This window comes from Colossoma macropomum, unplaced genomic scaffold, assembly GCF_904425465.1.
Source record: "Colossoma macropomum unplaced genomic scaffold, Colossoma_macropomum, whole genome shotgun sequence".
Classification (NCBI taxonomy): Eukaryota; Metazoa; Chordata; class Actinopteri; order Characiformes; family Serrasalmidae; genus Colossoma; species Colossoma macropomum.
Genome location: NW_023494800.1, coordinates 251,098 through 265,000, shown reverse-complemented (window position 1 = coordinate 265,000; position 13,903 = coordinate 251,098). Strand labels below are relative to the sequence as shown.

The 13,903-nt window shown below is 40.3% G+C and overlaps 1 protein-coding gene across 2 annotated transcripts in view; it reads left to right on the top strand.

Moving 5' to 3' along the window:
- The window catches only part of sdad1 (SDA1 domain containing 1), a 25,171-nt gene extending 12,160 nt beyond the window's left edge, over positions 1-13,011 (top strand). Inside the window, exons 12-22 of one of the 2 annotated variants that reach the window (XM_036587729.1) lie at positions 1,422-1,479; positions 1,621-1,679; positions 2,592-2,668; positions 3,996-4,093; positions 4,288-4,364; positions 5,882-6,008; positions 6,193-6,287; positions 7,403-7,590; positions 8,809-8,893; positions 10,525-10,686; positions 12,802-13,011. In XM_036587729.1, the coding sequence (XP_036443622.1) occupies positions 1,422-1,479; positions 1,621-1,679; positions 2,592-2,668; positions 3,996-4,093; positions 4,288-4,364; positions 5,882-6,008; positions 6,193-6,287; positions 7,403-7,590; positions 8,809-8,893; positions 10,525-10,686; positions 12,802-12,846 (1,071 nt within the window). In that variant the 3' untranslated portion in view covers positions 12,847-13,011. The remainder of the gene's footprint in view (positions 1-1,421; positions 1,480-1,620; positions 1,680-2,591; positions 2,669-3,995; positions 4,094-4,287; positions 4,365-5,881; positions 6,009-6,192; positions 6,288-7,402; positions 7,591-8,808; positions 8,894-10,524; positions 10,687-12,801) is intronic. The other variant, XM_036587728.1, reaches the window with a different exon arrangement.
- The last annotated feature ends 892 nt before the right edge of the window (positions 13,012-13,903 follow it).

Here is a 13,903-nt window from a genome sequence, read left to right as displayed (position 1 = left end):
CCTGTGTTATTTCACTTTATTGCACAGAACCCTTAATGGATTTGGATGTCATGAATTCTTTAGCTGTGTAGTTTTACTGAGGTAATAACAGGGCCTGGTCTAAAGAGTCTGTGAAGAGCTGCATTGGAAATATGTTTATTAAAATGAATGTGTTGAATACTTATTTTCCTCAGTGTACGTGTCTGCAGTGCTCAGTAGAATCTGCTGAAATTTACCTTCTCGATAAATCAGCAGTGATTAGTTGATAATTTGAATAAACTCTCCTGCTGCTCTCTGAGGCTGCATTCTCACTGCAGGTAAAAGCGGCCCAGATCTGATTTTTTGGTAGCGCCCGGGGAGCAGTTGGGGGTTAGGTGTCTTGCTCATGGGCACTTCAGTTGGCTCAGGGGATCAAACCTGCGACTTTCCGGTCACAAGGCTGGTTCCCTACTATCCAGACCACGACTGCCCCTGGATAGTAGCTGGGTAGTAATCAGAGTTTAGATGCTGAAGGTTAATTCCGTTTACAGCCCACAGCGTCTGGCAGTTACAGCACTGTGAACTGTAGGAAATGTAACCTGAGTAGCTGGAGAGCGTTTCTTCTGTCTGTCCGTCTTCATGACAGCTGACTGATTCAGTTCCTCTCCCAGAGGTTCACCTGCATCTCCTTCATCATCACAGGAGCTGATAAGAAATTCTGATAACTGACAGCTGGACTCATCACCCAGAATGCGCTCGAGCTCACTGTAAAAAGGCGTTATTCGGCCACGCCCACTTTTTTTGGTTTCCTTGAACTTCGCTTTCAGACTTTTAACTGTTCTTTGACACTGCAGCCTCGCTGTCCTCACGTTCGGTCATTTCCTTCAAAATCTCTGCGAACACGTGTACAGAAACATCAGCCCAGATGTTTTGACTCTCAGCAGTGAGAAATTATGACGAATGTCGAGGTGGATTGACATAAAAGTCGCTTCAGGTCCAATCTGGCTGTTCAGACCGAGTCGCACTGCTGCATATCGGATACGTATCGGATTCCAGCACCACGTATGAAAACTGTCCCGAATTGAAAATGTCAGATTTTGTGTTTTTTGCTGTTCACACTGACACAGGTAACACAGCCGTGCCACATATGAGAAAAAGACCAGATCTGGACTTTTACCTGCTGTGTGAACGTTGCCTAACAAAAGAAGCAGAACCTCATTTACATCCATTTGTTGCCACTGTGTTTTAATATTATCTGTGTTTTAATATTATCTGTGTTTTAATAAAGTCATAAAGGCTTCTTTATTTATTTTTCCAGTAGTAAATCATTTTGGGAGATTTGAGAATTGTGGTTAATTAATTATGAAAATAATCAGTGCATTTTTTGATTATTAATATAACAGATGCGGTTCAGTGCTGTTTTGTGGGTGTGTATTATAAAGGTTCTCTGTGTTTCTCTGCAGCTTATGCTCTTCAACTTCTACCCGTTTGTCCAGCGGTTCCTACAGCCTCATCAGAGAGGTAAGCACTGACCCTCGTCACAGGTCATCATGGTAACTTCCCCTCCTGAACGTTTGCTCTGGACCTGTTTCTTTGGCTCAGATGAGTTTGTGACTCTTAATAGATGAAATGTTTGTTTTTTTTTCCTCTTAATGTTTTCAGAAGTTACAAAGATTCTGCTGTGTGCTGCTCAGGCTGCTCATCATCTGGTTCCTCCTGAGGTAACTCACCCTGAGACAAGTACAGGTGCAGTGATGAGGCACTTCTGAGGCTAATTCAGGAGAAACCCAGTTTGGACTGGAGGATGTTCTTTAATTGTGAAGTTTAGTCCTTCAGCTTCTCTAAGTGTCTCTGGGTCGTTCTCCATCTGCAGGGTGAATTCAGATGGATACATTTTTAAAAAATCATTTTTTTCATCCCAAAACTAAACAACCATAATATGCCAGTTAACATCTCCTATTGTCATATATGCAGAAAGGAGCTTAACTCCAAACATAGTTTCAGTCACTGGTGTTGTATGAATATGGTGTAACACCAGTGACGGTGACTCCAGTGACATTCTGGTTAAAACTGAGGATTCTGTAAATTGGCTGACTCATTGGCCGTCAGGTGAGCTTGTACAACTATTTAAAAGCATTAATAAAAATGAGGTCATTATTTTGACTACATTTTAATTACCCAGCTATCAAAGCACATAACACTGACACACAGAAGTTTTTAATAAATTAATTTAAATTATTAATAAATTAATGAAATAGTGAGTGAGTGTGACTCGCCTTCTCATACCTTGAGATGCTTCCTCTCTGATGAGCCTCGACCCAAAGAAGCGGTTCAGTAGAGCTGAAAATACGTACGAAACAGGATGAAAAAGAAAAATCAGAGAATCATCAGGGGAAAAGTGTTATTTGGTCAGGTCGACTGTGTAAATGTACATACCGGCTTTTGGAGCTGTGTCTGATAATTTTAAGCATCTTTTTAAGCTCTTAGTCTAGACAGGGTTTCCCCTCCAAACAGAGAACGACCCTCTGTTTCTTCACTCACTGCTCCTTTTTATGGCTTATGAAAAAGAAAGTCCTGCACTGTGGAGTTCACACAGTGTCCTAACGGTCTGATCCTCCTCTGATCCCTCTCAGATCATTGAGCCGGTGATTATGACCATCGCCAACAACTTTGTGACCGACCGGAATTCAGGAGAGGTCATGACAGTCGGGTGAGAAGCTCCTCTGTTTACAGATTTTCTTACTGGTTACTGAACTGAACAGCAGGAGTGGGAATCACTACAGACCCGCCATACAGCGTCACAGCACTCGGCTACGGCTCCATTCCGTTATACATTGTAATATTCCAATATATGCAAATTACTCCTGCAGAATATGCAAACATTTGAACACCCCTGGCCAAATGACGTTATATAGTTTTTCTAAGTGTGAATAAGTTACACAGCCTCTACAGAGAACACGCCTCTGCACATTTTATTACACGGACATTTGGAAAAAAAATATTCCAAATGTATATATCAGTGTATGAAAATGGCCAAAAATGTTAAATATATATTTTTAAATGCATTCATTTGTGTTTGTTGTTATATTTTTCGCTTGTGTGTAGTTTTAACAAAGATCACAGGTGTAACTAAATATACATGAACTGAATGAACGGCACTGACCACAAGATATCAGATCATAACTGCATTTTCACAGAGTATCAATACCCACAACACTCGCCTCTGTCCTGTTAAAGGATCATTAGATCAGATTTAAAATGAAGATACTGGAACACAAATTCATCTCTAAAGGTATCAGACAGTAAAGAGCATCAGACAGGATTCTGGATATTTACATACATTTTCAGATGGATTTGAAAACACATTTACACACAGTTATTTCTGTTTGGAACATTTCTGTATGTAATATTTCCCCATTTTTAAATTAATGCATTCAAAAATATGTTTGGATAATGTGGAGATATATTCTGAAAATACTTTTTTTTTTACTGCGACGTTTGAAATGTATTTAATATATAGAATATATAATAACACGTCTGTGTATATATATATATATATATATATATATATATATATATATATATATATATATATATATTTTACATGAGCAATTACTGAAAAAGGAAACGTAAAACATGGCCTGTGCAGAAGATTTTGGTGCTCAGTGCTCTTACAGGCTTTGTGAAAATGTCAAAGCAAACATCTGACGTTACTTTGAGCCATCAAAGGTGAAACATAAATGGACTATAAATGTAACTGATGTCCCGCTGTGGCAGTACGCTTTAGCCTACGATGGTTAGGTTTAGGAAGTTCAGTTTGAGTTTCTTTCCTCGTCTGTGTACATCTCAGCCGCCTGATATTAACTCGGTTATGTCATCTTTATGTTGTCTGTTGGCTTTAAGATGTATGGCTTGAAATTTGAGGTAACATTCACTCTCTCTCTCTCTCTCTCTCTCTCTCTCTCTCTCTCTCTCTCTCTCTCTCTCTCTCTCTCTCTCTCTCTCTCTCTCTCTCTCTCTCTCTCTCTCTGGATCAGCCTTAACGCCATAAAGGAAATCGTGGCGCGGTGTCCGCTCTCCATGTCGGAGGATCTGCTGCAGGATCTCGCCCAGTACAAATCTCATAAAGACAAGAGTAAAGCATGACTTTTACTCTTCTTACACATCTGAACTGTTTAATATAAGATCAACAAAATCATCACCGTAACAGCAGCTGCTTGTTTATACTGACCAGAGTTAATTGTATGTTTTTATATTAAATATTTTTATATTATACATTTTTACTTTGTATTAAATTCATCTGTCTGTCTTCCTGTGTGTGATTTGCAGATGTGGTGATGTCTGCTAGAGGACTAATCCAGCTGTTCAGAGACCTCAACCCACACATGCTTCACAGGAAAGACAGGGTGAGAACGTCAGCACAAATCAGAAACATGCTCTGAAACGCTATTATTGTTATTAATGTAAGTGTTATTATTATGGGAGAATATTTATGAAAGATTTAATTGTTGCTTCTAAATTGTTATACACTTATGTAATTTTACACATACGGGTGTGTCACGTCTCCGTTCGGCCTCGTGTAGGTTTGTGTATAAGTTACCGTCGGCTGATGAAAAAGCCAACAATGAAGAAACTGGTACCATCAACAAACGTTTCATTATGGCTTTATAAACATCAAAGACGAGAATGAAGTTTACAGAAGTGCATTACGGCTATTTTTAATACTCGAGTGTCTGTAAGGGTTAATGTGCAGATAACGGGTTTACTGCTGGGAAGGAAAATACAAAAAAACAACTTAAATTGGGTTGAAATTAGAGCTGTCAGCTCACCTTTCTCAGTAAAGGACTGACGTTCACTGATTCACTGATAAACAGGAGTCATGAACTCAGACAGAACAGCGAGAGGTGCAGAAATGCATGCAGTATAAATGTGTGACTGCGTTCATTTTGTTAGAATTAGTTTAAATTAATCACAATAATAAAGTTATCCTAGAAATATTAGTATTTTTGGCCCAAATAAGATGACATGCACTGTTTACATAAAAACATGAAAAAGCTCAGTTTGTGTTTGATGTTTTTAATCCACTGACATTTGTGCTCATCCAGTTACATCAGTGTTTTAAGACTGTGCCACGATAACGTTCTGCCTCGTGAGTTAAATTCGGTGCTCTAGGAACGTTTAATGCGACTCTCTCCACTGCAGACGATTCAGTGCCTTTGAGACGACAGAGCTTTGATATTGTCAGAAACTCTGGTCCAAAATCAGTGACGTGTGTCTAAAAACAGCCGGTGGGACACAGTTAAGACCACTGTCATTGCACAGTTTATGGTGGACTTTCCCGTTTTATTTTAGGAGTGAACAAATCTTTCTGTTATGAACGACTCCTTAATGTGGGCTTTGAGAATCGATTCAATGTCTTGAATCAGTCTTGAAAAGCGTTTCATGTCCATTAGGCTGTTTGTTTATTCATTCATTTTTCTTTTGTCCATTCATTTGACCATTTTAATGTATTTGATGAATAGAACTTGGGATGCACAGTGATATCAGAATCACATCTGTATTGGCAGATGTTAAAAAAAAAAATGATCAGCATCAGACAGATGTTTAGATTTATAGACCAGTATTTCATATTGATATTTGATTGTGTATTGTAGCAGAATGTTCATGTGTTGCTGTGTTGATGCACTAAAATATCTGCATTTAATCATTTTACTGCATTATAAATATTATGTCTCTAACGCTGATCCAGATTTAATTCCTTTGTGTACATTTTACAGTGTTTATGTATCTGCATCGGCAGCTGTTTTAGATGTCAGTCTCTCCATCACACAGAAATAAAAGCACTCATGTTGATTCTGGTCACTCCTCTTCTCTCTGGTCCGTCGTGGTGGTCCGCTGGTTGATGTGGGTCTCTGTTTTCCAGGGGAAGCCCACAGAGTCGTCTGCTGAAGCCAGGATCCAGGATTACGGTGAGCTGGAGGCTAAAGACTACATCCCTGGAGCCGAGGTCCTGGAGCTGGAGGAGGAGCCCAAAGGAGAAGAAGATGAAGGTAACATAAAGCTCCTGAAGCTCTCACGATGTTCCTGTGCCTTTCATACCTTTACTTTGAAGGAATTACTTGCTAAAAATGTCTGTTACTCCTTCAGAGTTTTAACCATCTGCTGGTTCAAAACTCTGCTGGCTGTTTTATTCGAGCCCCATGATTCAACTTTGCTCCTTCTTCCTCCTCACAGATGGCTGGGAGAGCGCCAGCATGAGTGAGGATGAGGATGATGACGGAGAGTGGGTGAATGTGCACCACTCCTCTGATGAAGATCAGGAAGAAGTGGTGAGGATCTTAAGCATATCCATCTTTTAGGAGTTGTTAACTGTAAATAAATTAGCACATCTTCTACAGAGACACACCTAAACATGGTGTTCTGTCTGCAAATTTTAGTGCGCCATGTATTATTTTCATCTAAGATTAACCTATTTGGTAAAAAAAAATGAAAGACAGATTATCCAATGTGCCATAACTTTTGCACAGGCACATTTCATTGTTTATTTTTAAAACCGTTAAATTCAGTAAATAAACAGTGAGTGTGTGTTAAAGTGTACAGTAGTGAGTCTCTGTAGAGGACGTGTAACTTATTCACACTCAGAAAATCAACAACATTGAATTTGATCGGGGTGCACAAACTTTTGCATACAAATGTATATTTACATGAAGAAGGATTTATGGGACATTTTTGTCTGACACGTGCACTGAGAGGCTGAAGTAGTAAATGTGGGCGGTGACGAAAACTGGTCACGTATAAACGGTATAAACAGCTGTACGTCTCACTGATCTTATCAGATCACAGACAGATGTTCACACCAGGTATGATCACGACCTTCTTAGCTGATTTGAAAAAAGCTAAATTATTGTCAGTTGATGGCTCAGGTTAAAGCTGCACTGTGTAGGTTTTGGGGATTTGGAGCCCTCTCTGGTGGAAATGTGTAACTGCAGTCAGAACATTCTGTAGTGTGGGTTGTTCTTCCTGAGTGGATGAATCTGCTGAATGAAAGACAATCAAAGAGAACTCAGTCTAAACTCGGTGAAGGAGCGTCTCTGAGGATGAGAGTGAATTATCTACTATAGTCGTCACATCTTCATCAGTGTGATGTTGATTCTGAGATCATTTGAGGCCGAAACATCGAGCCGGACCTCCTTTTAGAGTCTGTGTGACGTTAATACGTAAAGACGTACGACGTGGTGTGAAAAACTCGGTCTCTGACTTATTTCAGGCTTTACAGGCGACTCACAGCAGAACACACTCACCGTATTTTAGCCTGTTTTTATTGTCCTCACTCTGTAACACTTCTTTCATCTTTAATAAATTAAAAATATATATAACGCAGCTTTAATGTTGGGGTTAGGTTGTGTGGAGCGGAGTCTACAGTGAGCTTTTGTGTGTTTCTCAGGCGGAGAAGCTCCAGAGTATCCCCGCAGAGGAGAGGAAGGCTAAAGCCGCAGCGGTCAGCGCCAGCCGGCTGCTCACGCAGGACGATTTCAAGAAGATCCGCCTGGCGCAGATGGCCAAAGACGTCAACGCAGCGCCTGGAAAGGGCCAGAAGAGGAAGAACGCTGACAGTGACGAGGAGACGGAGAGGTACAGCAAAGCACTGACTCAGGAAGAAGATGTTCATGTCTAAGAGTTATTAACTGCATAGAAAACAAAGGAATATTATTATAGAGTCGTTATAACAGTGAGGGACGAAAGACTGGACCGGCTGGCTGGTCAGTGAAGGTGGAGGAGACAGATTTATCTGGAACCAAATTTAGAACACTGATTCCAGCCTTTTAAACAGTAGCGTAGATTTCTTTAAGGGCCCGTATTATGGAAAACTGTGTGTTCCTCACTTTTTTAAAATAAGAGTTCAAATTATTTTGAATTCATTGCTGCTGTGGCACAAAATCCAACACGTTTACAGCCACCTACTCAGCCTACAGCAGTGTAGCCCCGCCCACTCACACTGAAGTTTGAGTGTTTCAGCCCAGACTGCTTTCTGAATGCGGCACAGCCAATCAGAACGGAGCACATTTACATATATCAGTCTTAAAGGCACAGTAACAAAAACAGCCTCTTTTAGTTGTAAATGATAAAAAGATGTTGAAAAATGATCATATTAGACTCTTCTTACAAAAACTCAGAACTTCAAGCTTAGTGAGGGAAAAAATGTTGGATTTTGGCCCTTTAACCTGTTCTGGATCACTGGACCAGCACACTACCATCAGAGTGTTCACTTTCAGTTTTATGCATCAAATCGTCCAGTAATATAGTGATGCAGTGCACAGTTAGAAAACTTTAAATCTCAGGATTCCCTCAAACCGTTTTATGATCTGTTATTCACAGCAGTTACGATCGTCTTGTTTGTAATGTCAACACTGAATCATCAAACACTAGCAAATCTGTGTGTCCTCACATTCAGAGCCTCTCCGCCTCCACAGAGACACCATCATCCGAAACCTGAGGTCTGATAACACGGCAAGAGTCAGAGATCAGAGTAGAGATCAGAGAGTCAGGAGGAAATAAACTCCTCCGTTCTAGACTCTGTTACTCTGAGTCAGAAATTCAACAGTTATTCTGACAGTTGAGAGTTTTTTCTTTCAAATGAGACCGAGATCAGGACTGTAGAACAAAGTCTGTGGGAACAGCGCCCCCTTTACTGTGGGTACGCCGTTTCAGCCTAAAATCGGGCCACAGTTAACAGGTTAATGTATTAAAACTGTTTGTTAGCCTATTTTTATTGTATTTACCGTAAATGTTTAACACACTGTCGGTGAAATGAAGACAGTTCTGTTGAATTGATGCGTGTTTGTGTTTCAGAGGGGAGCTGCTCACACTCAGAGACATCGAGCGTTTACACAAGAAACCCAAATCTGACAAGGAGACCAGACTGGCCACAGCTTTGGTGAGAACACTGTGGAAGAAACACGTGACTTATTACACCACCATAATCAGAGAAGACGTCTTTAAGCTGTTTTTCATTTTAAAATCCGAGCTCTCCTGTTATCCTCTCAATGAGAGCGCCTGGGTCATCAGCCAGCAGTACGGAGCGTTTTATTTGACTGTCCCATCTAACCTAAATCCATGTTTTCACTGAGTTCAGTTAGTGCTGGTTTTATGTAGGACTGAACAGTGAGTGGTTTTCATGTTGAGAGAGTTGCAGTTTTAATTATATCCTGTATTTTCAACAATGTTTGTGTTTTTAAGTTTTAAGTGGGGAAATCTATCCTAATAACAGCTTGTGAACCGGCTGTAGGGAAATTGGAACCAACCGTGTGCTGTTTACACAACAACACAAACATGACTGACTGGCAGCCACAGAGCCCATCAGTGCTCATGTGGATCTTCCTGCTGAGAAAACAGGCCTGGAGCTCAATTTAAAGAAGATAAACACAATTTAAATCACTGTCACTATGACATATATATATACATATATATATACATACAATAGGCCTGTATATAATAAGAATAATCCAGTGTCTACATGTTCACTCTGAGAGCATATACTACATATACTACAGTGATCTGTCCGAAGGTCTGTCGACTCCAGAGCTTCCTCTGAAATGAAGGTGTTAATAGTGAGTCTGTGCTGCAGTAACAGCCTCTACTCTTCTGGGAAGGCTTTAGATGTTGAACATTGCTGTGAGGATCTGATTGAGCATTAGTGAGGTCAGGTATTGATGTTGGATGGTCAGTTCTGGGTCACTCCAGCTCATCCCAAAGGTATTGGATGGAGCTCCATCACTCCAGAGAACACAGTTCCACTGCTCCACAGCCCAATGCTGGGGAAACTGACGACTTGATTTTCTTAATGTTATTGCAAATTAAGTATCAATCAACCTTTATTTAAACTAATTGACAGAGACCCTCATTTACAGTATAGCTGAGCCAATATAGAGGTCAGAAATTGAGAAAATTAGATTGTAAAACATATCAGATGCTGTAGATGGATTATATGAAAAGGGTTCTATATGGCATCAAAATGTTTCTTCTATAGTAACAAGCCTGACATCATAACAATAGAACAACCCAAAAAAAGATTCTATATAGAACCATCTACAGCAGATTCTCCATCAGTCTGAAGGACACATTCATAATGCAGAGAACCCTTTAATCATGCAAAGGGTTCTCTGAATATTCATGGTTCTAAATAGAGCTATTTTCTTCACTAAAGAACCCTTGAAGAACCACCTTTTTAAGTGTAATGAGAGAACAGTGAAACACCGCAGTGTTTCTTTCTATCAGTGAGACCTGGTGTTTTTATATGTTTCTACAGTGTAATTCACTCGTGAATGTGGTTTATTTGGTCTCACAGTCTGGACTCTCTGCTCCGCTGTGCAGTTCTTCTGCTTCTCATTCAGACTTTTCTGCTTGAATAACATTCAGGTTTAGCAGCCTAGAAATATTTAAATATTTTACTGTGTATTTCCTGTGTTTTCTTGTGTGCTGTGATGTCGGTTGTATTTAGCTGTATTCTGACTCTGTGGCTGTTTTTGTTCATGCATTTTCATCACTCGTGTTGTCGTCCCTTCCCAGGCTGGCCGGACAGACAGGAAGGAGTTCGTGAAGAAGAAGACCAAGCTGAACCCGTACGCCAGCACCAGCAACAAGGAGAAGAGGAAGAAGAAGAACTTCATGATGATGAAGCAGAGCCAGAGCGTCCGGACCAAAGGCAAACGCTCCTTCAGAGAGAAACAGGTACAGGAGCTCAGTCTGCTGGGTGTTTTTACCTCACCGTGCATTAAAGAAGAGTTACAGTGAGTGATTTTTATTCCTCCTTAATTCAGTGAGTGAGATGTAATCAGACTGATTCAGAGTGGTTTGGTGTGAGATGGTTCAGGTGTCTTTACAGTGGTGGTGATAGGAACCAGGGGTCGCCATGACTACAACACAAATATAGACATTTTATTTACTATCCAGAACCACCAGTGAACCTACACGAGTCTTCTGAGTTTATATGGAATGTTGATGATGGAAAATAGTGGAAAATCTGAAATAATAAGTTTTCTTTGGGGACTATTTTGCCTCACAGCGCCCTGCATGTATCCCTCCACCATGAATGGAGTTTAAGTTCTCTAAACTATCATAAAACAGTGTCTCAGTCATCAGGCAGTGAATTCATAACCATTTCATGTAGGAACTTTCTGTGAGGGAGCTTTTAGAGGGGGACGTCTGGTTCCTATCACCACCACTGAGAACAGTTCTGACTCTGTAAGTTTCTCTCGAACGGAGCGTTTCACACCAAACCACTCTGAACCGCTCTGCTTACATCTTAACCACTTATTTATACAGAAATGTTAAAAATCGGTGGAGTTCCCGCTTTAAAGTAGTTTGAAACCTTAAACACTCCACCCTTACCTTTAAGGTTGGGAGGGTGTCTTACAAGAAGACAAGCAGGGAGTGTTGGCCTGAGAGCCGTCAATCAAGTGTGGTCATCAGAATGTTTGGCCACACCCAGTTCTCAGATAGGGCTAGGTCTGATCGCTGATTGTAGAGTCATACAAATATTTTTCATGTTTTACACTGTGTTTTCCAGGACATTTCCAGGACTAATATCAGTGTTAATTTGTGTTGATACGGCTGAATACGCCGCAGTACTTTGTGCACATCTGCTGAACTAAATATGGACCAGTTATCAATTTTGAGAAGGCTAAGTAGGTTTTATAGTGTAAACAGCAGACTCTGATTTCTTAGATCAGATTAAGGCCATTATTGGATTTCTAGAAGAGCAGGAGCTTATTTTGAGAAGCTTCCTGTTTGTACTATGATCCTAAGTTAAAATCTGATGGGGCAAGATAAGATGTTTCATATTACAGAAGCAAATCTGATCTTAATTTTAGACATTTTATTGTATCTTACAGCATCTTATCTCCAGCTAGGAAATCTTAACCTGCTCAATCGAGGTTGACAATCAACTGTCATGCCTGTTGCCTAGCAACCGACCATACACACACAGCTGAAACGCAAACATATAATGAAAATAGTGTTAAAATGTGAGTTAAGCTGCTGTTACTGCTGTAAAAAAGGTCAAACAGAACTAAAGTGTGATAAACTGTAAGTAGTGAATACTGTGAGAGCGCCCCCTGCTGTTTATCAGAGTGCTGCCGCTCCCCAGTTTCAGTCTCCATTTCCCAAACGCTTTAGCCGAGCGCGCTAACGTTACTCCTCCTAATAAACAGACACACGTTCAGCTCCGTCTCCTCATTATTCACCACCATCACTGTAATATTTCATCATCAACATTAACACACGAAGGTGATCAGAGGGGCGGTGGAGATCGAGTCTGCAGCGTCTGAGATCTTTAAAACGCAGAGCTAGAAAAGAAAATCATCTCCCAGTGAAAGCAGCGTTTTACAGTAGAAATAAATGGAGCTCATTATGCTGGTAGTGAACTATGCTGCTGACACAGCTGCCTAAAAACCATAGAAACGGACCTTAAACAGAAGTGAGGACCCTGTTGGGGTTCATCCTAAAGTTAGGACAGGATTTAGGAGGTTTAGTCTAGTTAGGATGTTTGTGTGATGCTGTTTTCTTATCTGGAGTTCATGATGAGATTATGAAGGTAGGAGCTGTTATTCTGGAATAGATACTGTCTGAAATTCAGTCATCATGGAGACTGAATAGATCAGATTTCAGAGTTAGGATGTTTCTGTTAATACGTTTCCAGGATTTGAGCTCAGTGATGGCGTTTTTCAGCGTGTGCAGACCTTCACTCTGATTTCTTTCATTTCTCTCAGTCTGTTTCAGAAACAGCCAGCAGCGTTTAACGCAGCGCTGATTGTGTTGTGATTCATGTTGTTTTTTTTTCCTCAGGTTGCTCTCAGAGATGCGCTGCTGAAGAAGAGGAAATTCAAGTAGCCTGGTGGACGTTGAGGACGGTAGATCCGTCTCTTCTGACGGGTTCAGTTCAGGAAAAGGACTGAGGACCATTCGCTTCAGCCTGGCGTCAGAGTCTCTGTACAGTACTCGGTTCTGCTGATTGTCATATTTAAAACCATGTATTAAATACATTTTACAGTTAAACACTGACGTTATGTTTGTGTTTTGTGCTCTTGAGTCAAATGTTGTCCAGTAGTTTTTATATTTTTATAACCTAAAACACGACCTACACTGTTCTAACATTACTATATATTCCTAGCTGAGTCAGGGTTTTCAGTCCGGTGCTCAGAGACTGTCTGCAGTGTCCAGAGCTCTTAAAACACACTGCATGCTTAGTGTTTATAGTAGTGAGTGAGTTTTCTGTAGTTGTCACTCAGAAATACACTGTAAGAGGATAATGGAATGGCTGCCAGTTACACATAGTGTATTTAAAGTTAAAGTTTAGAGTATTCCAGTAATTTATCAAAATTCCCCCATAATTCAGTGTGTGAGATGTAAACAGAGAGATTCAGAGTGGTTTGGTGTGAAATGGTTCAGATGTCTTTACAGTGGTGGTGATAGGAACCAGGGGTCGCCATGACTACAACACAAATATAGACATTTTATTTACTATCCAGAACCACCAGTGAACCTACACGAGTCTTCTGAGTTTATATGGAATGTTGATGATGAAAATAGTGGAACATCTGAAATAATAAGTTTTCTTTGGGGACTATTTTGCCCCATGGTCTTCTTTCAGAGTGCTCCTGAAGTTATAATTTAAACCAGGAAGTTTTTTAATAATAAATCCTTAAATATTCTGATATGCTCTGTTATGGTTTTGCGCAGAAACCTACTATAAACAGTGGTACAGGATCTCCCCGAGGGCTTAATACTGATTAATAATGCCAAGATTTATGAATATGGATGATGACGCAGATTGTAAATGCCCACTTTCCCTCACGGCTCCTTTTTCAATGGGTTGATATCACGTTGTAGAGGGTCCTAATGGTTTAACAGGTGAACAGTGGCTGATTCTAAACACATTTGATGGTTT